Raw genomic sequence first — 22,427 nt, forward strand, 5'->3', positions numbered from 1 at the left:
TTATTATCAGGAAAATTCATTTTTTTCTCCCTAGTCCACTTGTTAGATTAGAGATTAGCCCTTATAGGTATCGAGATGACTCTTAATGAACTGGAAGAACAAACGAAAGGCTTCGATTCATTCTGTATCAGAAAGTTGTGAGGTTATCATAGGTAAGATAGGTATCACTTTAGTATCACTTAGTGTCAAAAGAAAAGTCCTCCCTAGTCGACGTCTTAGGCTAGAGAATAGCTCTTAAAGTCTTAAGATACTCTTAATGTATCTGGAAAGACATGGAAAGACTTCGGTTCTTTATCAGTAAATTGCAAGGGAGTCCCGCTCATGGGGCCATGTTCCGCTTGGAATTGTGGGAAGGCAATGTCACGGGACAGAGGTTAAAGGTTAGCCACTTCCCAGACCAGTGATCTAATAAGATCAAACACACCAAGCGCCCGTCAGACGTTTAGCAAATACCATACCCTTCGGATGAAATTACATGAACTGCACATACAAACACATACTCTCAGAAAAAGAACATTTGATTTGTATTATTAGACTATAACGGACGCAGTCACGGCTACACAACTAACCGAATGCTATTACAAAGAGCTAGACCTTGTAACTCAGACCAAAATACAGTATACAAGTGGTTATAATTAGGAGGCACATACAACGTCACTAGCTAGGTATTACATATTTTTTGACGTATGCAAACCGGTGACATTACCAACCTTACAGTTGTGCTGAAAAGCATGGTGTGGTGAAAAGCAATCTGAATAATGATATAAAAAAAGTTTCACGACCCTTAAAATATCACAAGAACCAGTCTTCTACTTGTTAATGTAAATGTAGCAGATACATGGGGAAGGCAAACAGATGTCAACTTACCGACAGCAATGCCCCCATGTGGAGGACGACCAGACTGCAGGACTTTCAAGAGATGGTCCCGGATGTAAATCAACTGTATCTTCCTAGAGGACAAAATATGAAGTATTCTTTAACAGATGTCATGCCGAAAACAATAAGTTCCCGCAAAAATCCAATGGTTCTTCCCTTCAACAAAAAGTACACAAAAGCAACTGGCGATGAAAAAATCTCCCCCTTGAAAATTTAAGTGTCCCCTACGCACAAATGTTCCTCATGAAAAAGTGCCCCTATGAAAAAGTGTCCCCCATTAGAAAATGTCCCCCATACAGAAACGCCCCAATGAAAAAGTACACCGCGCACCAATGCCCCACATAAAAAGTGTCCCCCTGCAGAAATGCCCCACATAAAAAAGTGTCCCCCTGCAGAAATGCCCCACATAAAAAAGTGTCCCCCTGCAGAAATGCCCCACATAAAAAAGTGTCCCCCTGCAGAAATGCCACACATAAAAAAGTGTCCCCCTGCAGAAATGCCACACATAAAAAAGTGTCCCCTTGCAGAAATGCCCCACATAAAAAGTGTCCCCCTGCAGAAATGCCACACATAAAAAAGTGTCCCCATGCAGAAATGCCCCCCATGAAAAAGTGTCCCCATGCAGAAATGCCCCCATGAAAAAGTACCCCCCCCCCCATACAGAAGCCATGAGACGCCCCCATGCAGAAATGCCCCCTCATGCAAAAGTGATTCTCATGAAAAGTTCCCCCCAAGCAAACGTGTTCCACATGCAAAAGTGTTCCTCATAAAATGCCCCCCCCCCCCATGCAAACGTGGTCCCCATGGAAAAGGGTTCCTCATAAAAAGTGTTCCCCATGAAAAAGTGCCCAACCCCATGAAAAAATACCCCCCCGTGCAGAAATGCCCCCCGTGAAAAAGTGCTTCCCTTGCAGAAGCCCTCCCTTGAAGAAATTTTCCCCATGGAGAAATGCCCCCCCACCCCCCATGAAAAAGTGCCCCCCATGACAAAGTGTCCCCCATGCAGAACTGTCTCCCGTGAAAAAAGTTTCCTCCATGCAGAAGTATCCCCTTGTTGAAATGTCCCCATTCAAAAATGTCTCCCATTAAAAAGTTCCCCCATGCAGAAATGTCCCCCCTAAAAAATGCCCCCCTTGCAGAAGTACGCCCTTGTAAAAAATGTCCCACTTGCTTCCGTTCTAATGGTAAAACTAAAGAAGTTATCAGGAATCGGTCCCGATACAATTTGCTGTGTCTCCTCAAAACATCACAAATTGTACAGCATTTGATATGTAGCAATCCGTGGAAGGCTACGAGACGTGGTATTACACTACAACCATTTGAAGTTATTTATTCATTTAATCAGGAGCACAACTGTAGTATGTCAAAACTTCCATTTACAAATGGCAGCTTCTGTCTATAACTCCTGCACCTACAAGTTTGCTTTCTTGGTGTAGAACCCACCAGGGCGCGATTGCCCGGTTAACACGTTTGTCTTTTGTTGTACACATTTCTGTAGAATTCCGGGAATTTCTGCCAATCGGACATATACTGTACTGTTAGGCTAGCCCCTGAGGCGTCGCCCAAAACGCACATTCACAGTGCAACCGTGTGTGGCACTCTCTGTCTCTAGTATTTATATATTTAGACGGATGGCTACATTTGATATCACTACTGCCACACAGGACTAATTCTATGGAAACTTCGAAAACGCTAAAAACCTGTCATAAACTATCAAGGTACCATCATATAGCACAGTCATTCGGATAATGACAAAATAGCAGTTACTGTATCATTTTATCCGTTCTTTCCATAGAGCAACAAAATAAAACTACACATGAAATTGTTGAAGCAGGTATGTCCAGTTGTTCAATGAACAATTTCATACATCATTGCATAAAAACGCAGAAACTGGTACTAGTAATTAATCCCCATCTCTTATGGACGAGTTTCATTGATTGCATTATTCTACAACTCAGTCAGTGTAACCCCCTTTATAAAATGGTACGCCCCATGTGCTGAATAATAGGTTTGGATTGGTCTCATCTCGAATATAGGATTTATATAAGTGCTTGATACGTCTGGTTCCAGCACAGAAGGCATCACACAGCAGGACAGTAGGTCACCTCACAAGTCTGCGAGCTCTAAATTTTCCCTTTTTACAGCATCATGGTCTATATTCTCTCGATCAACACACGAGGTTTGAGGATTAGCTAAAATTCGCAGGTCACAGAGCCACGTGGAATTTGTAAGGGTAAAATTTCATGCGAAAGATTTGCCGGTACGGTTTCTCTGAAGGTTTTCAAATCATCTGACCGTTGATAACCGACCTTTTATAGAGAAAGGTAGAATTTCAGGCATCGGGTAGCTCGACTTTGATGCTTTTAAAATTTGCCGAACTGCTGGTGATCAGTGTGAGCTGGGCCGAATACCTTTGACAAGAGTCTCCCAAAGAAAGTCGTTTAGGTCCAATATCATTTCATCAACAGCTGTTCTTTCTAACTGTGGCCGATTCCGAACTACACATGGAGTCTGAGACCGCGCCTTCTCAATCGACTGTGAGTACAAATTCCTAATTGTGACTTCACATATCATTTGTGATTTACTTCTTCATCTGTAGAGAACACCGATTTTCCTAAGATTTTAAATCAGTTTCTTTCGTTAGTTTTATTATGTAACTGTGTGGTTTGAATGAGCAAGGCAATATGTGAACAAGTCAAAGAACTGTCAAATTTGGCCGAAAATGAATAAGATTTACAATATAATAAAGAAAGCCATAGAGTGCGTGAACGTACCAAACCTACGTCCCAAATAGTTCAAAGCAGTTTGGAATATTTGAGAATTTTGATCAGACAAAGTACTTTACCGAACTTCTACCCATTAGAATGTTATTGAAATTGCAACTTGGCAATACAAAAAGGTTTTGCATGGCGTGGTACGTATCAGACATATTTACCTCCATGAAATGTCATGGAGGTTATATTTTCTGTTATGTGTATTTGTCTGTGTACAAGATTACTCAAGAACGGCTGGATGGATTGGTTTCATACTTGTTGTTTTGGTGGGGTGTGATAAAAGCTCGAATCGATGAGATTTTGGGCGCCGTATCTGTCGTTATAATTGATGTAATAATATCAGAAATCACCCCTATATCTGCGATATATTGGAACAGGCATCGTGCTTTAAGTGTTTGTTAATGGCTTAGCTCAAAGCAGATGGTGAGGTGATTTGTATGACAGCTGTTTGGGGAACCCCGAGGTTTTTTGAATATGGTAATTAGTTTTATTTATGTCTGCTTAGGATATCATGGAGATGTGAAGCGTAAGTATAATTGTAAGAAGTTGAGGTACATTTAACGGTAATGCTTAACAGGTATGGATGTCTCACATACTGTACTGCTGATTTGAGTGACATGGTGATTAAAATACCATTATGTCCTCTCATCTGGGTTGGGTGTCAGAAGTTTTATGGGCGATACAGATGTTCTGATTTTGTTACGATAAGGGACAATTGTTAGTTGTCTCTTTCGTAGCCAATGGTACTTGTTTTTAGCAGACGGGGTTGGCGCCAAGTATTCATCTTACAGTTGGTGTAGGGCTGTCAGAGGAAAGTGTGCATCTCGTTTTTGTACCGTGTGAACAGCTGATGTTATGACATATTGTTGGAAAATCAAATCACCATCTGACTAAAGTTGGCCACATCCCTTCGTCTTTTTGAGTTTCCCAACTTCCTCCCACCACACCGCTCTGAGGCATATAGTCGAACCTCAATAATGCTGACAACCTTAGACAGTTTAAATGCCAAACATCAAGCTTAAGGAACACCACGCTACCATATGCCGTTGACCTCTTAAACGCACATTACACAATTAAGTGTCACATTTTAATAATTACTAATCAGATGGACATCCTCTGTGTCATAAAATAAATACACCACTACTTTCCCAACATTTATAACCATTACTCTCAAATACAACCGACTATAAACATACATACCATCCACAAAAAAACAATAAATATTTCATGGAGGTATGAGGTCCCCGAACTCTAGTTACCTTTAACTTTGTATTGACCCTAATTCACGAGTCCAGCCTATTTTGGGCTGACCCATAAAATCAGACAATTACGTCGCCGAACTCCCGCTTATCAAAATTATGAAAATCCATTACAAAATCATCAGTCCAGCAGCTGGCCTGTCCGAAAACTTAAACAATTGGCAGGTAAAGTATATATAGCCAGGTTGTATTTCTTCACAATTCAAGACGAACATATCACGATAACCAGTCATATTTACGGGTTTTCATTAAAAAGATATAAGAATATTAATAAGAGTACTGATTAAATTCTATGGTAGTCAGACTAATATGGTTTCATACAAAAAATAAAATGAAAAAAGTTATATCACTAGCGAGATAAGATTGGTTGGGACTACAAGTATGTCAGACAACAGTAATTATTGAAATTGCCTGTGTGAAAGAGGACCCGGTATGTAGTTCTGAAATTTCCACCATATATATTTGCCAGTGATAGTCCATTTTATTGGGAATTCATATTTTACGGAAGACTGGATAAGCAACAACAAAGCGAGTGAATTGCATAAGAAATAAGGGTGGCAACTGCGCACGCGCGGACGAACTGCTGCAGAAATCCAAAAATGTATGCCAATCGGACATATACTACACTTATACCATACTTCTGTCTTTTTCAGATACAGTTGTCATATGTTTGAGTCTCCTGTTATTAAATACAGTGGATGTATAGACTGCCCTCATTAATCATGCAAATTAGCCTCTGATTTGTATGATTAGTACCTAATCGTGTACATTTTGTAAGACATTTATGAAGCTATCTACATTCCAAATACCATGACGATCCGTCAACCCTTAACCGACTTTATTCCCCTCCTAAGGGATAATGCTACTAGACACAGGCGCAAAAATTTCAGAAATGCCTATCAAGTTATGCTAGCCCTTAAGGCGTCACCAAAAACAATTGGGTACGTTTTAGACACTGTAAAAAATTATATAGAAAGTCGGACTTGCACAGAATTAGTCTGTGTGATTCTTGTTCATATCTTTCAGTGGTATGTGGTCTTACAAACCGTAAGATTACAAAATATGATATTATTATTCATGCCACCATGAATGTACCAATGCCATTTGATGTTACAGCAGAGTGATCACGTGGCATCAGTGGGAAACATCGGCGATTCACGACAAGACGGGATGACGTCAACAAATCTGAATACGGAGGCTGCTAAACTCGTCTTTTGCCAGGCTGAAAATGATGAGGGTTTGCTCACCCAGTCCGATGCTTCTAGACATGAGAGAGATGAAGACGACGACATTGATCATGAGCACATTCTTACAGAGAGTGGAGCTGCGGCTGAGATAGAATCGATTGTGGTAATCAAGTATGGTGACGCCGATATTGTGCAAACTTCTTACATGTGCCAGGGTCACATGGCGTGTGGGACGGCAGACACAGAAGAGACAGAAACGAAGACACCCTATGGAGATGATGATACATGTTCAATCAGCAACAATGCTACCTCAGGTCAACCGATAGGTTACGATGGTGCATCCGCCAACGATGCTGACTGTGTGGAAGATGGCCAAAACACCAAGAACGTTCGACATCACCCAAATATGCTATATCCACATGTGTCATGCCTGCAAAGGGACCAAGTCCAAAATCATATTTACACGCAAAATACTTTGAATTCCATTTCGATAAACACTGAAAACCCCAATCTGATCTACACACAAAAGACTCTAAATAGTGACCCGCTGAACCAGCAGAATGTCTGCAACACGAATCCAATGTACGCCCCGAATGGAATCCCTGAACTTGAATTACCTGCATCAGACTCAAATATAACTGCAACATCAACAGGACCTGACACATCAGCAGACATTTGTGACATCAAGCCATATGCTGTTAGGTATCAGACAGATGATGATGTGGCTACAAAGAGCAAGGAAGCAAGGGACCCACAAAATCAAGATGCCAGCTGTTGCGACATTGACAAAATTGAACCATATGCAGTTAGATACAAGGAAGATGATGACGTGCCAGCGGAAGGAAAGGTAACTGTGCAAGAACAATTACAGGATGCCAGCTGTGGCAATGTTGGCATTGAACCGTATGCTGTTAGGTATGGGGAAGATGATGACCTGCCAACGGACAGAAACACAACCGAGAGCGAGCAGACGCAGGATGCCTCCCCTGACAATGTCAACATTGAACCATACGCTGTTGCATACATGGATCAGGATGAAGTAACCTCAGAAGACAGAAATGACACCCGAACCATCTCAGCAGGCTGTAGCTCCTCCGGGGATGCTACCAATGTGTCTGTCGGTCAGGGGAGCAGCAATGATGTGCGTGACGATAGAAATCAGGCACCGATGCCAAACGGTCCCCAACAACATATTTCTGGTAAGACATTCAATGTGCTAAACGTATTTCATGTAGACTGCTGTCAGAATGTTTTGTCTTTTTGTTGCATACTAACTTACTTGCTGCATACTACATGACCGTTAAATGATTGACAATGTTGACAAAGACTTACATATGCAACATTATTGTTCGCTATCGCTGATTCAAAAGCATCATTTTCAAGTTTCCACGCAAAATACCATGTGTCCAAATTGTCATGTTTCTATCCAGAATATCATATTTTTAGTAATTAATTCTAAAGTTAATTTGTCGTGATCAAGCAAAATTGAGAGCCTTATTCGAGTGTTGTTTACTACTGCATTCATTTCTTGTCGTTTTAATTAGGTTTTGCCCTTTTGCTGGTGTTAAGATATTATGAAATATTTTATCTTAGGGTGTCGATATCGCTGTAAGCGTGCTGTTATCCTAACAGCCATCGCCCTGCTGTTATTGATCATCGGTGGAAGCTTGATATGGGCATTCTTTTACACCGGCACGTGGGACACTCAACAGGTGCGCTGTTTACTTTTCAGTTTTGACACTTGCTAATAAATAGGTATTATGTTATGTGACTGCAATATGTACCTTCCCATGCAGTCTTCTAGGGGTGGAGATCGGTTCCGGTTCAAAACCTGTTCTTTTCTTTGAGAAAAAATCGAGAAAAAAATCGGTGGACCGGATTTTGGACCAATTACAAAATGCACAGATTACATCTGCAAGTGTCTACTCCTTTTGAAGATTACCGGCCCAAGAAAATGGCAAGAGCGAAGTTAAGTAAAGAGTATAGATTGTATTCAGTTCTACCACATTTCTACAGTCAAACGTACAGAGGCGGTTAGCCTTGTTTACAGGAAGACACTAGGACCTTCAAACGTCAGTAAGAGTCGGACACTCCACCAAACAGATTCCTTTGTACCTAGGCTTTGTTTCAGTATCGCCAATTTACAAGTTTTCACAATTAGGTCCAGACTCACGTCCGGACTTAGACCTGATCCCCTGGATCTGAATCGGAACCCCCCTCTCGCCATGGACCAGTACAGCTAGCTATATACTGGTGTGTTGTAGCCATCCTATTCTAGCACCTGCTCCCCACAACGCTTGTTTTCACGCATTTTACGGTAAATCAATTAATCAAAGACGTCATCATTTCGCATCAACAGGCCTTGACGTTCACACCAAGCCATGCGTCAGATCTACCTGGATATGGATCTAGCTCTGGAACGACAGTAATGACTGGCCCCACATTGAAGGTGGGGGAGAATGCTTTTGAAAAAGTGTCTCTGCTTTTACATTCACACCCCTGCACACACCACACACACAGACACACACACGCGCGCGCACACACACACACACGCACACACACACACGCAAAAGTGACCACATCCTAATAATGGACGAAGCATGAAGAGATTTGGGAGAGCTTTTAATTTGTTTGATGCAATCATTCCTTTGCACACACACACACACACACACACACACACACACACACGCGCGCGCGCGCGCACACACACGCGCGCGCGCGCGCGCACACACACACACGCACACACAACAAACACTCACAAAAGTGACCACATCCTAATTATGGACGAAGCATGAAGAGATTTGGGAGTGCTTTAGTTTGATGCAATCATTCCTTTACACTCACACTCACACACACACACGCGCGCGCGCGCGCACGCACACACACACACACACACACACACCTACACAGAAACACACACACAGATTTATGTGTATGATTATAGATTGGAAATGTTACAAGGAGCTAATTGATACTCTGTTACAGGTAACGACTGTCAATAGCTTCTTGAGGGAAACAGCATTAACACTGCGACCGTCAAACACCTCTCAAGGTAATGTTTTAAGTATACATGTAAATAATTATGTATGTTTGGGGAGGAAAGGGGTGTGAACTAAACTTGAACTGTGAAAATATGGTGTCTTGTATTATCATCACGCTAAGAGGTTTATTGATATAGAAGTTTTTACAGTATTCAAACATGGAAGGATTATTTTAACACTCTATATTATTATGTAATGATACACTTAGTAAAAAAAACTGTGAGTGTTTTTTTACTGTCACATAGATTGTTTCATATACTGGAACCACGATGTGTTTTTCACGCGTTTTAGCTAACACACGCGAAGGACCAAATTCTAATCATCAAAGACGGTACTTGCATAGAGATGTCAAATTGTAATCATTCACTGCAGATCCTTGTGATGGAAATGAGAAATCAGGGAGGATCATCTTTGGTGGATTGGGAACAGAACCAGGGAAATTCAAACAAATCCGCGGAGTCGCAGTATCTGGTGACAACGAGATCTTCGTGGCTGATTTCTCCAACAGACGAATCCAAGTCCACACCATGGGAGGGGTGTTCCTCCGCCTCTTCCCGACCGTCGTCCCGGGTAAAAAGGTTAAGACCATGCAGCCCAGCGGTGTGGCCATTGATGGGGAGGGGCATCTGTGGGTAGTGGGAAAGAGAAAGGACAATGTGCACGTGGTGCAGTACAGTTGCGACGGACAGCCTTTGTCCAAATTTGTCGTCACGGGTGAAGTAGTATTACCCGACACCGACATCGCAGTGGACCTGACCAATGACAAAGTCATCGTGAGCATCGTGCGTGGACTTTTGGTGTTCCAGCCTAACGGATCGTTACATCTGAGATTCGGAGAGAAACGAGAGTTCATCACATCGGGCGTAACGACGGACAGCGAGGGAAACATCCTTGTCACGGTCAGACCGAGCACAATCCAGATGTACAATCGCCACGGCAGACTGTTATTCACAGCTAGAGTACGCGGACATGGAGGACGACCAGGTTTTCCCCGAGGCATTTGCATGGACACTTTTGGTCGCATCGTTGTGGCGAACGTTTATCCAGCAGGACGAGTAGACATGTATACAAGCCGCGGGGACTTTGTCCGCACTCTCGCGAACATTACGCACCCTTGGGGCGTTGCCGTGGGACGTGATGGGCAGTTGGTGGTGACTAGCCTAAAGGACGATACTGTGACCATCTTTCCACCCCAAGTGACATAGAAATCAGGCAACCAAAGATCCTCTATGATTCTAGTGATAGGTTTATTCCCCTAGCTCTTTTCGACAAGAACGATGACCAGTGGACCACGGCCTAACGCCCCGTCCTAATACCCCTGTCATATTTGGCAAAAATCGACCGGACGACGATTCTGCGGCAATCGCCTGAGCTTATAATTATTATAATAACTTTATTGCACAACAATTGTACAAAAAGTACTACAAGGTACAAAGTATGGCTTATATGCGACAGGGACGGTTTTCAGGTAAAAAATACGCGCAACCCTCTGTCGATCTCAAACATGGCCGACCTTTCATCGATACGCCCGAAGATCGTGGATGATGTGACAGGGGTATAAGGACTGGAACCCTTTCCTGTAGCGCGTATGTTGGGTGAACTCACTGCTACCAGTTCCAGAGATAGAAAAGCTAACCACTGGACTACTCACGTTATCTGGCATATATTAAGGCATTCTAAATTTATAATCTGTGAGGGAAAATAAACTCGAAAATACCCTAAGCTTCCGGTCAGTATTCGTTTTAAGTAGTCATAAGATTTGTTCGCTTTTGATGCATTCAATTATATATTATTGTGTTGTATTGGGATGTTGCTGTGTATTGGAATTTTGCTGTATATAAAAAAAATTATATATACACATTAAAGCAAACAGCACATAAAATTGTTGGAACAACATTGATAAACAATTCCATAGACGACACAAAGCGGCAATACTGTTTCATAATCATCTTTAGACAAGTTTGATTTGATAGCAGTTTTCAGAAGTTTTCTCGGCTATTTTTTCTTGTGAGATGATGTAGTAAATATGCACTTTTCTAACTTTGAACTTATGAGTTTTGAAACTTTCATAATGCAATATACATCACCCCTGTCTATAGCACTATATTTAGCATAAATGAGTGTAACAAAGGTATATGACGTAACAACAAAAATATTGTTACTAAGCAATTTCTTTTCACACTGCAACAATAAAGAAAAAACACAGATTTAGTCAATGACATAGAAAAAACAATGTTTTCTGAATGTTTTGTTCACAAAACATCTCTATATACATTATTTGACTACTGTTTTCACGGAAGTTTTTCTTTTCTTTATCTTATTCCCGCTGCTGAGTTGATGTTTTTAAGAAAGATGTATTCTCATCCACGCTTGTTTCTTCATATGAATCGCTTTTTTTCTGCCTTTCCTTCTACATTACAATTTCTACAGACACACCTCTACAGACTACAGCATTAGAAGAAAAACTCTATTGCGCGATAATTGTAACAGGTACAATGTATGTCATTATGTGTATATATGGGAGTTGTACTATGTACTATTGAGAGAATCCAATAACTAAACTAATCTAATATTATCTAATGTAACAGCATAAACAATCTAGTTTATGCTATACAAGCTAATACTTGAACATTATGTCAATATTGCGTTATCTCGTTTTTGCAAGGAGTTGTAAATGAATCGGCCTACGTATGAGAACAAACAAACTAACGACAGTCAGTCAGATGGAAATAAAAAGACAGTTACAGTGTCATTCCTTACTATAAAGCACCAATAAATCAAGCGACACATCAAGTCATTTGAGTGACATCGTCCTCATGATACTTTGTTATTGATTGGATACTTGAATACTTTATGAGTGAATGAAAGACCTTTAGTGATGTGAGTAAAATACTACATTTATGCTCAAACAAGCCAAGTACAGATCGTAGCGATAAGGCAAAATTTGATATAAGAAAAGCTGTATATATGTTTCTTCTACATCTACAGAGACTACTACATGCTAGTATGTACAGGTTTGGATTAATTTTTCTTTTTTTTCGCCTTATCTCATTAGTTTCGGGGTCTCCAGATAATGCTATCCATAAGATTAAGACACTCTGGCCTAATGGAGGACTATGTATTGCTATTGGTCCAAACAGCATGACTTTGTATGATGATAGAATAGATAGAATTCTATATTGTATCCAGTTGCTGTACTTTCGGATACTTTCACGATTACGAATAGAATGTTTATTTTGTACAGACGACGCACGTCAGCTCTCTCCCCTCCACATACGGTGGACAGGGTAGCGGGCCGCAGCGGGCCTCCACAAGGTAGAACAGCGCGCCGTCCACGTCCCCCTCCCCGCCGGGTAACACCTCGGGCTCCCCGTCCATACACACGAACTCCGAACGGCTGGGGTGGTCACGGTACGCAGCCATCAGGTAGCCTCCGTACTCCCGTGTCCAGTCGTCCGGGCAGGTCGTGCGGGCGGGGATCATCAGCTGCGCGCGGCGGGAGAGACTGTAGCAGACCGCGCAGGGCACGTCGCGGTTGTGAAGTTTCTCATCGTCGTATGGCGCGTTTTCTGTGAGCTGGAACTCCGCCCCGTACATGTAGGACTTGATTCCATCGACCCCATCGATGTACAACCCCCACTCCGGGTAGGCGGGGAGACATTGATAGTTGCTCCCTCCCCCTTTCTGGTTGAAGCGTGCTCCACCGGCGAACCCAGAGTACACAGTCACGGTGCCCACACCCTCCTTGCACGACGTCCGTCCCCATCTGATGTAAACAGCCCCGCCGCCAAACGCTTCAGTGCCTTGGCTGCCTTTCTGCCCCGTGGACCCTTTCTCACCTTTCTGGCCCTCCCGTCCGTGTGGCCCCATCTTCCCGGGACGGCCCGCCTCTCCCTTCTCTCCCCGAACGCCCCTCGGTCCCGGCGAGCCCGTGTCACCCTTCGGTCCGGCCGGAGCCACCACGGTGATGTTGTTGACGTTACTGTTTGACATCTGCTTGGGACACGAAGTTTCCTCGCCTGCCGTGTCTACCGCTACGCAGGTAGACAAGAACAGAAACAGTGCAAAAAGTGCGACGACGACAACAACCGTAGTTTGACCTCTCATTCTGCTAAAGATCTTCAAAGTGTGGAGGCAGACACAACCTGGCGTTCTACAGACCTTTTGGGGCGATGAATGCCCTCCGATTACAGTGTAACGATAATTTAAGACTAATTAGTAACTTATCTTGTAAGTTATATGATACCCAAAGTGGTACGAGTATTTCTTCTTGACATCAAAGAACAATGGAAGCAAATATTGACTTCGTCCGTCTGTTGAAGCTAACATTGGACCCTAAATTCTCACTCAGTGACAGGTTCACACAACTTGGCTTTATGGTGGTGCTGATTGATTGACCTCGCAAACACTCATAATTTTTATACACGCGGTGGTACGGTACCAAGTTTCAGCCTTTTCAAGTTATGCTCTTGACAGAACACGGACCCACACCATCTAGCTGCTGCACCATGGCACAACTGAAAACATAACCATCTTGGCTAATATAACCATGTTGGTGAGAAAGGGAAGAAAAAAGAAAATGGACAGAAAAAACATTGGATTAAACACAGCTGTGCAAGGAGACCTGATCGATATGTTTACTTAACCTACATTTGTAACGCCATTTTATTGTGACCTAAATATTATTAAGTATAGCTAGTTTCCCCAAAATCAGGTCTTACCCTAAAATGTAGGGAATTTGTAAACTTCCTTCATCAAGTATGTAAATAAGCATATGATTAACATAATTAGCATTTCATTTCGTTTCTGCATCAATTTCAATATATCATACATCTAAAGAAAGCTTGAATGATTTTCTTTCCAATGGTATCAAACTCATTATCCTTGTTAACTCACGGAACACGCACCAGATCTGTTTACGTGAGTGGGTCACGAAAAAAAGTGCCCAAAGATGATTCCATCAATCCGTTTTTCACCCAACGTTTGATATACAGTACATGCAAGTTTATTCTAGGCATATCTGAGTAGAATATTTTATGATTCTAAATTCATGGAACGAGCACCAGGCCTGCTTACGTACTGGGGGTCACAAAGATAAAGTGCCAAAATTACCCTACTAAAGTCAAACACTCCACTCAGCTCATTTTCTGCCGTCGGTATTGACTTGTGAATGAGGGCAAAGTGAATAAACAGGACATGTCAATCAAAGCCACTGTTACTCAAGCAAACAATCTGTACCGAGAGGTGATCAATCGAGTGTTAGCCATAAGCCGTAGGAAGGCTATTCTATCCTAAGACTGTACTCCAGCATCCAATGGTCTGTGTGGACTGGTGTACAGTTGTAATCTTGCAAAATGGCATTTGGTCCAGTATTGAGGAGGACGGATATTGCGACTGGATGGAGAATGGTGTCCTTATATCTCACCACATTGAAGTTGCCTGGAATGATGACGAGTCTTGTTTTTTCTTATCAGGATCAATAAAAAAAGCTATGTTAAACTGATGAGGATAGCTCTTCAGCGATTGTTGTAGTAGCTATACATCTAGCCACTGTTATTAGCTATGTAGCGACTGTTGCAGTCAATTGCATAATGACTAGAAGTTTGCTATGCAGTTAGCGACTGTTGTTACCTCTGTAGAAACTGCTGTAGTCAATTGTGTAATGACTGAGAAGTTTGATATGCAGCTAGCGACTGTTATTAGCTCTGTCGTGACTGTTGTAGTCAATTGTGTAATGACTGAGTAGTTAGCTATGTAGCTAGCGACTGTTGTTAGCTCTGTCGCGACTGTTGTAGTCAAATGTGTAATGGATGAGAAGTTAGCTATGTAGCTAGCGACTGTACTTTTTGTTGTTTCGCGACTGTTGTAGTCAAATGTGTAATGGATGAGAAGTTAGCTATGCAGCTAGCGACTGTACTTTTTGTTAGCTCTGTCGCGACTGTTGTAGTCAATTGTGTAATGACTGAGTAGTTAGGTATATGCAGCTAGCGACTGTTATTAGCTCTGTCGCGACTGTTGTAGTCAAATGTGTAATGGGTGAGAAGTTAGCTTTGCATCTAGCAACTGTTGTTAGCTCGTTCTCGACTGTTGTAGGCAGTTATGCAACTAGCAACTGTTGTAGTCAATTATGTTCTGGCTGAGTAGTTAGCTGTGCATCTAGCGACTGTTGTTAGCTCTGTCGCGAAGGTGGTAGTCAGCTATGCAACTAGCGACTGTTGTAGTCAATTATGTTCTAGCTGAGTAGTTCTAGCGACTGTTGTGAGCTCTGTAGTGACTGTTGTAGTTAGCTAAGCAGCTAACGATTGTTGCAGTGAGATGTGTGATGACTGAGTAGTTAGCTATGTAGCTAGCAACTGTTGCAATCAAATATGTAGTGACCGCTGTAGTTATCTATGTAACAACATCTGTGCTAATTAGCTATGTAGCAACACATGTTTTGCTAAGTCATGCAGCCTCTTTTGTCGTTAGCCATGTAGCAAAACGACTGTTATATAGTAGCTACTAGCTATATCTAAATGTAACTAAGAACTGTTCTACTTATGTCCTAGTATCCCTTGACTTCCTTGACTGATAAAGTCTTCAACAACACTCTTATATCTTTGTGTGCAATAAGTGAAATTGATTACATGAACATCGTATGAAAATAAATATGATGTATGAAATACTTTATTTATAACATATTCTGTAATTTTTGGAAATATCCAGACTACAGTTTAAAACTTATTTCATTCATACTATGCAGTGTATGCACCTTAGTCCCTTTATCATTCTAAATCCTATCGTGTGTTGGCATCCGTCTGTCTCGGAAGACAATGGTGATCGGTGACACGGCAAGCGGATTCGAACCCGGGACCTCTTGGGCCTGAGACCAACGCTGCCGATCGTGCCACGCGGTCCCACAAATCCTATCATCACCCCGATCAATCGAATGGGGACATCCCTCGCGAATGTGCACACTCCTCTAGAAAATAGGACACTCCTCGACTTTCAAGGGGGCGCTCCTCTTGGAAAGGGGATGTTTCTCCCTCAATTAGGGGACGCTCCTCCGGAAATGGTATGGTCATCGGGCATAGGGGACGTCCCTCCAACACCCCCGCCGGCCCGTGGAATCGGCCGCTAACCCGACAAATCCCTTTCTAGTTCATCTAAATCACAACATCCAAAACTTTAACCCCGTCAGTGCTCTCGACAAACGTCACACCTCGCCAGGTACGGATAGTTTTTTTATTAAAAATTGAGGCATGTTGGAAAAAAAGCCGCCCGCGCGGCAGAACATCACCAGTCTTCAGTGTTAAAATGGCGGCGTACTGCACGCCCGGCAAGCAAAACATCGAGTTTTAGCCTAAATATCCGCGTGCTTGTCGAGTTTTAAGGCCTCCCTCCCCAACACACGTACATGGGAGAAGTTTCTAACACGACGTCAGGCGTAGTTATCTGTTATGGCTTGTGAAAAGGCCGCGGTTTACTGGAAACGCCCGGTATTACGGCTTACCGTGACAGAGATCTGGCGCACGGAATGAGTGACGGGTAGCAAAGCCCGTGTACACGGGAACTCTGATATGTCAGCGGGAGATGCATGCGCATTGTTCAATCAATGCAGAATAACTCCGTCGGACATCGTGTTAGAAACTTCTCCCATGTACGTGTGTTGGGGAGGAGAGGCCTTAAAACTCGACAAGCACGCGGATATTTAGGCTAAAACTAGATGTTTGCTTGCCGGGCGTGCGGTACGCCGCCATTTAACACTGAAGACTGGTGATGTTCTGCCGCGCGGGCGGCTTTTTTTCCAACATGCCTCAATTTTTAATAAAAAACTATCCGTACCTGGCGAGGTATGACGTTTGTCGAGAGCACTGACGGGGTTAAAGTTTTGGATGTTGTGATTTAGATGAACTAGAAAGGGATTTGTCGGGTTAGCGGCCGATTCCACTGGCCGGCGGGGGTGTTGGAGGGACGTCCCCTATGCCCGATGACCATACCATTTCCGGAGGAGCGTCCCCTAATTGAGGGAGAAACATCCCCTTTCCAAGAGGAGCGCCCCCTTGAAAGTCGAGGAGTGTCCTATTTTCTAGAGGAGTGTGCACATTCGCGAGGGATGTCCCCATTCGATTGGTCGGGGTGATCATCGTATGGCTATTTTTACCTGATGTTCTTGTTACCGGAGTTCTTGCATCACATTAGCCTGTGTGCCAGCCTTCGAAATGACCACTGACTCAACCATTTCGCTTGCTAACGGAGGCTGGCACTCAGGCTGGCATCACATGCAAGCAACGATATATTAACATTATTTTATGTTGCTCCAGTTGTTTTTATACCCCAACACGCCACATTAGCCTGTGTGTCAGCCTTCAAAGTGACCAATCATTTCGCTTGCTATTAATAAACGGAGGCTGGTATTCAGGATAACTTTACATGCAAGCAGCTGTTGTTCTATTAATTCTTATACGATAATTTTCCTAAATATTAGGTACTAGAACGGATGGGTTTTATCCATCTTCATCTACATGTATGCACCTAGTGCAATGCAGGTTTTCTTAAAGTTTCCAGAGAAACTGAGTTCTGTTCAAGCTTCACACGTCGAGCCAAACAGAAGGCCGATACGGCGCAGTTCCAACAGGGCGACGTCCATGTCTATCAGTATGAGTCGCCAGTATTCCGGATCCACCGCCACTGTTTCCAACTGTCGGTAAATACAACGAAGGAATGTTAGTGACAGATTGATACTTGACCCGATCATATTATGTTGTGCTTAGAATGTGACTGAAATGCATAACTCTGCATTTGTGAGTGTCAGGAAAAACAAACACACAACACCATGAAAATGTGGCGCACAACAGACAAGACCAAAACATCATACTTGTTCACTCCTTGACAATAAATTGACTATGCTCTGCGATTTCAAAAGCCACAAACCGCATGCAAACGACACATGAGGAACTACCGTGGCCGATAGCAACGATGTGCAACACATCTATTTTAAAGTAAATGTGTTGCACAGAAAAAAAAAATCTGCGGCAGTGTGTTGAGCAGGAAAATTATGTGTGTTGCACATTGTTGCTATCGGCTACAGTACAATACTTATCATCTAAGAGAAACAGCTCTTGTTAGTTTCTCTGTTTTAGAATTCGTTTCTTTGAAAATACTTCATTCGTTACGGCTAAATCGTAAGCTCCACGACTTTGAAAACACCGCCGGTAACAAATTTATACACAAATACACTAATATTATCTGAGTGAAACTGTTTTTGTTTGTATGGGAGTTTTTTTTAAAGATTTACTGACCGGCGAGATCCCACGTTCTGCATAATCAGACAAAGCTTGCGTGACGCCGCCTTCAACACTTCCGATGGTCAGGTACAGGGGCGCATGCGCTTTGGTGCTTACCTGGATCTCGTTCACCTGTTGGTCAAAACCAAAAACACAAAATTCTTTTTGCTCACTACCCTTGGGAATATTGTAGGAGAAAACAGTTGTCTTTCACCATTTTTACGTCAGTCGTATTAGGAGAACAGCTTAAATCAATCTATCGATCGCCTTTGTAAACTAGCGTATTACTTTCTTGTAGAATATGGAGAGAAACGTAGGATTCATTTCAAAGTTGGAAGAAACATGAACATACAAATAAAGACAGTTTGTCGGCCAGGTTGCTCTGTACTTCTTGGTAGTTCTCCAGACAGTCCCTGAGTTCCCCGCTGCCCTGCCGGCTGGCCACACGGAGGAGGGTGTCCCTGAACCGGCCCAGGACAGGGGCAAGGAGTCGGGCTCGCTGGATAAGGTTAACCTGAATAACACATGAATTCACATAATTCAAAACACTCATTTTTTTAAATTCTCTTGAGGAAAAACTTAAGCATATGTACATCAACATCTAGCCTGTGTAAGGCTAGCGTCACATTTCCAAACCGTGGCCCGGCCGACTTGTTTGTGAAAAAAAAAGTCTACACAAATAATGGCCTCGACTACGTCTTGTGTAGAGTTGATGTTTTTTTTTATATAATACTTTTCGTTACCGAAAGCTGTCCGGCCTTGCCCCGGTTTAGAAATGTGTCTTGAAAGAATCAGTCTCTTTGCCAGATTAATCAAGAATTGTTCAAGATCAAGACTAATAAGAGGTCAGATTTTTAAATCAAGATCAATCCAATAGGAGCTCAGAATTCTCTGACACATTTCACGCATGAGGTTCTCTTATACGGGAACGGCAGATATACGTCAGCAACCGGTACCTAAGGGGGCTCGAGTCTCTGCCCACAAATCAAACGTACGTAGAACATCTACTATAAAAATCACGGTCATAACAGAACTCGAAATATCAAAACCAGAAATTCCGCTGTAGTATCATAACATGCCACTACGGGGCTCAAAATTTTATAATTTTGAGTTCTCATCAAGACCTACCGACATACCGAATATCAACACAATCCAGTTTGGCATTATAGGCTTTTACGGGTTTTCTACACACATATACGCTACCGAAACCATTTTCGCGAAAGTATTTAGACACATTTGATGTGTGGAAGGCCGAAATTAAGCTATGGAATCAATTACTCACCCTGTCTGGCTTGTCCAAGAGAATGCTGGAGTCTCCAATGAAACTACCAGATAGTTTTTCCTTGCCGCAGTGGGTAGTTTGCTGTAGTATAAACAGAAAGCGACGTCAAAACTAAATCTGAACACAATATCACAGACTATACGTAAACAATACAATGTGTGTAGACCACTGATTGATAACGTACACATGTATGTATTATGTATGTATGTATGCATAGCTTTAGTTTGCTTTGTTATTTACTCAGAGGTTTGTTTGCGAGCTTGATTCGTGTACATATATACTGGCAAAAGTTTACTTTCTTTTTACTCTGAAAGTCAAATATGTTGTTTGTGTTACCTCGGAGTTAAACTCTTCAAATTAGGCCTTATCGATTAGATCGTATGGATGACATCCTATGAAATGCACAAAACTGATAAAAGGTGCGAATAAAAAGTACTGATTTAGCAAAAAAAACTTGTCTGTATTATGAAAACTGCTGGCAAGGGATCACGAGAAATTTTGCGAAATTAGTATCCGTTATCCGATATTTCGTTTGAAAATAAAGGCATATATTTTTTTAGTTTCAGTTTACAGCTATTTTGCACGATTAACGGTATTGTCGAAAACGTTCTATTTTGGAAACGGGAGCTAGGAAATTAATCTGGGTGGATTTCATCCATAAAATTGAATCACAGTGGTCTTAATTATAAAGCCTACACAAGTCCAGTAAAGCCATGACACCACAAAATTTGCCTACAAAACTTGATAACATGGATAACACTTACGTATATTACTGTGCTAGCCGACAGGGCACTTTGGATGTTCCGAGAGAAGTCACACGCCACCACGGAGGGGCGCCGCACGCTGCCGAGACTCAGGCCGCACAACACGGTACACAGGAGGGTCACGTACAGAAGGCGGGACGGCGACATGCTGTCGAATAAATTGTGCGAAGTTAAATCAACCAGCTTTCATCGATTTTAAAGTCTGCTATGATAAAGAATGACACGACAACTTGTTTTAAAAATTAACATGTGTTTGGGAAACATTCTATATGTAACAAGATCTTTTAAGATATGTAACAAGATCTTTAAAGACTTTAAAAAGTCTTTTATAATACAGAAGGCGAGACGGCGACATGCTGTAGAACTGTCTTATTTGGTGAAACACTTTATGTTTAACCAGATTTTCAACTCTTCTATACTACATGTCTACATGCTGTAGAACCGTGTTTGTGGAAATATTTTATGATCAAAAAGATCGTAAAATTAAAAAAAAAAACAATTGTGACTAAAGAGTAAACTTCAAAGCGCGGATATTTGAGCTCAAAGTTGTCTTTAAAAATTCAGTGTAAGCGTGAACATGAAAGCATACCATCTAAAATACATTTTCTGAGTGACATCATTTTAACCTATGTATACCAGTATATAATTCTATATTCTATTTATCAGTATATACTTAGTAGTTCTGATGTAAATGACTGGGAAAACATATTTCACATGGAGTGAACAACAGACAATGCTAGATGTAAAAAAAACTTATTAAAGTTGTAAATCGTCTCGTTACGAAACATACGAACTAACCTGAATACTGGTTGTGAATATTATCTTCTCAATGTAGAAATCTGGAACAACTGTGGCTTCTTGAGCTGTTCGATGGCGTTCTGTCCACTTCTTTAGCCGTCTTCAGTTTCGTCTCGTCTGTGTTTGAGGTTCCGAGCCTTTTTCAGCCAATTTATTTAAAAAGGTCCGGAAATGTTGTGAGCTAATAGATATTGTAGGTGTATTAAATAGCCTGTCATTAGATACATCCCGTAGTAATGTAGAGAAGTTTTGTAAGGATGATCCAACCCATTCCCGGAAAAATGTTTGACTAAAACCCATTCCTGAAGGAATATATGACTAGTTTCCGGTAGTCTTGGAATATATCTTGCTACCGGCGGTCCAAGCCAACAGTCATAGGCCAATTAACTCCTATTAGTCTTCGCCGAGGGTGTTAAATGAACCCCCTTGTGGGTGAGGCAACCCCTATTTCCACATAATCAAGCCACGCCCATCATCTATCTATTACTCAATTGGCCAGTTGGGAATCCCCCTAATTGGCCATGTGGGAGTCTGGTCAGTGAAGTAAAGCAGGGGAAGTGACACTTTCGGCTACCGGAGGTCCAAGCCGATTCGCCGCATCTAAAAATAGCAGGCTCGGGAGAATTACGATAAGACAGCATTTCTGTAAACCATTATTTATAACATAAACGTGTGTAAGATGTTGTTTTAATTCTATGTATATCTATATTAGCTTGTCTGGCATTAGTTTGAGACTTTAATCGATTTTTAAAGTGAACATTTCATGTATGGCGGTTGCTGTCAATTTTTTGACCTGGCACCAATTAGCACGAACCTCCCACTGGAATGTGCGTGGGTCACCGTGTGGGTCACTGCGCACGGCCACAGGTGACAGACAGGGGCACGCCACACCCGAGTTGTTGAATAGAAATGCTCCTGACGTAAAATCTTTAGCGCATGGCCACATACAGGGGCACGCCACACCATGGTTGAATATAAATGCTCCTCCCTGTTTTAGTGACGGCAAATCGTGGGTAGCAAAACACACTACTATGCCTTTACTACTTAGATATGCGATGAAAGCATGTTCCTATCTCAAATTGTCGGCAAAGAGAAAAAGAAAACGCAACACTTTTTGCCCCTTAATTTTTCCCCAAATCGTGGTAACAGGTCATAGTTCCGTCCCGATTCTGTGACCATG

General features: G+C 42.2%; 1 protein-coding gene and 1 long non-coding RNA gene across 2 annotated transcripts; both read right to left on the reverse strand.

Moving 5' to 3' along the window:
- Positions 1 to 12,368: 12,368 nt before the first annotated feature.
- LOC118413670 (collagen alpha-3(IV) chain-like) lies at positions 12,369 to 13,244 on the reverse strand. Its single transcript, XM_035817196.1, has one exon. The coding sequence runs from the start codon at positions 13,242 to 13,244 to the stop codon at positions 12,369 to 12,371; it is 876 nt and encodes a 291-aa protein (XP_035673089.1).
- A 5,184-nt stretch (positions 13,245 to 18,428) lies between these two features.
- Positions 18,429 to 19,766, reverse strand: LOC118414378. The gene is made up of 3 exons (XR_004830958.1): positions 19,686 to 19,766; positions 18,756 to 18,917; positions 18,429 to 18,535 (listed from the first exon to the last, which is right to left on the reverse strand). It is a non-coding gene; the product is annotated as an uncharacterized LOC118414378 (long non-coding RNA).
- Positions 19,767 to 22,427: the final 2,661 nt, after the last annotated feature.

Source organism: Branchiostoma floridae, chromosome 4, assembly GCF_000003815.2.
Source record: "Branchiostoma floridae strain S238N-H82 chromosome 4, Bfl_VNyyK, whole genome shotgun sequence".
NCBI lineage: Eukaryota > Metazoa > Chordata > Leptocardii > Amphioxiformes > Branchiostomatidae > Branchiostoma > Branchiostoma floridae.

Coding starts and splice junctions, on each gene's coding strand:
- LOC118413670 (XM_035817196.1), bottom strand. CDS start 13,244: ATGAGAGGTCAAACTACGGTTGTTGTCGTCGTCGCACTTTTTGCACTG.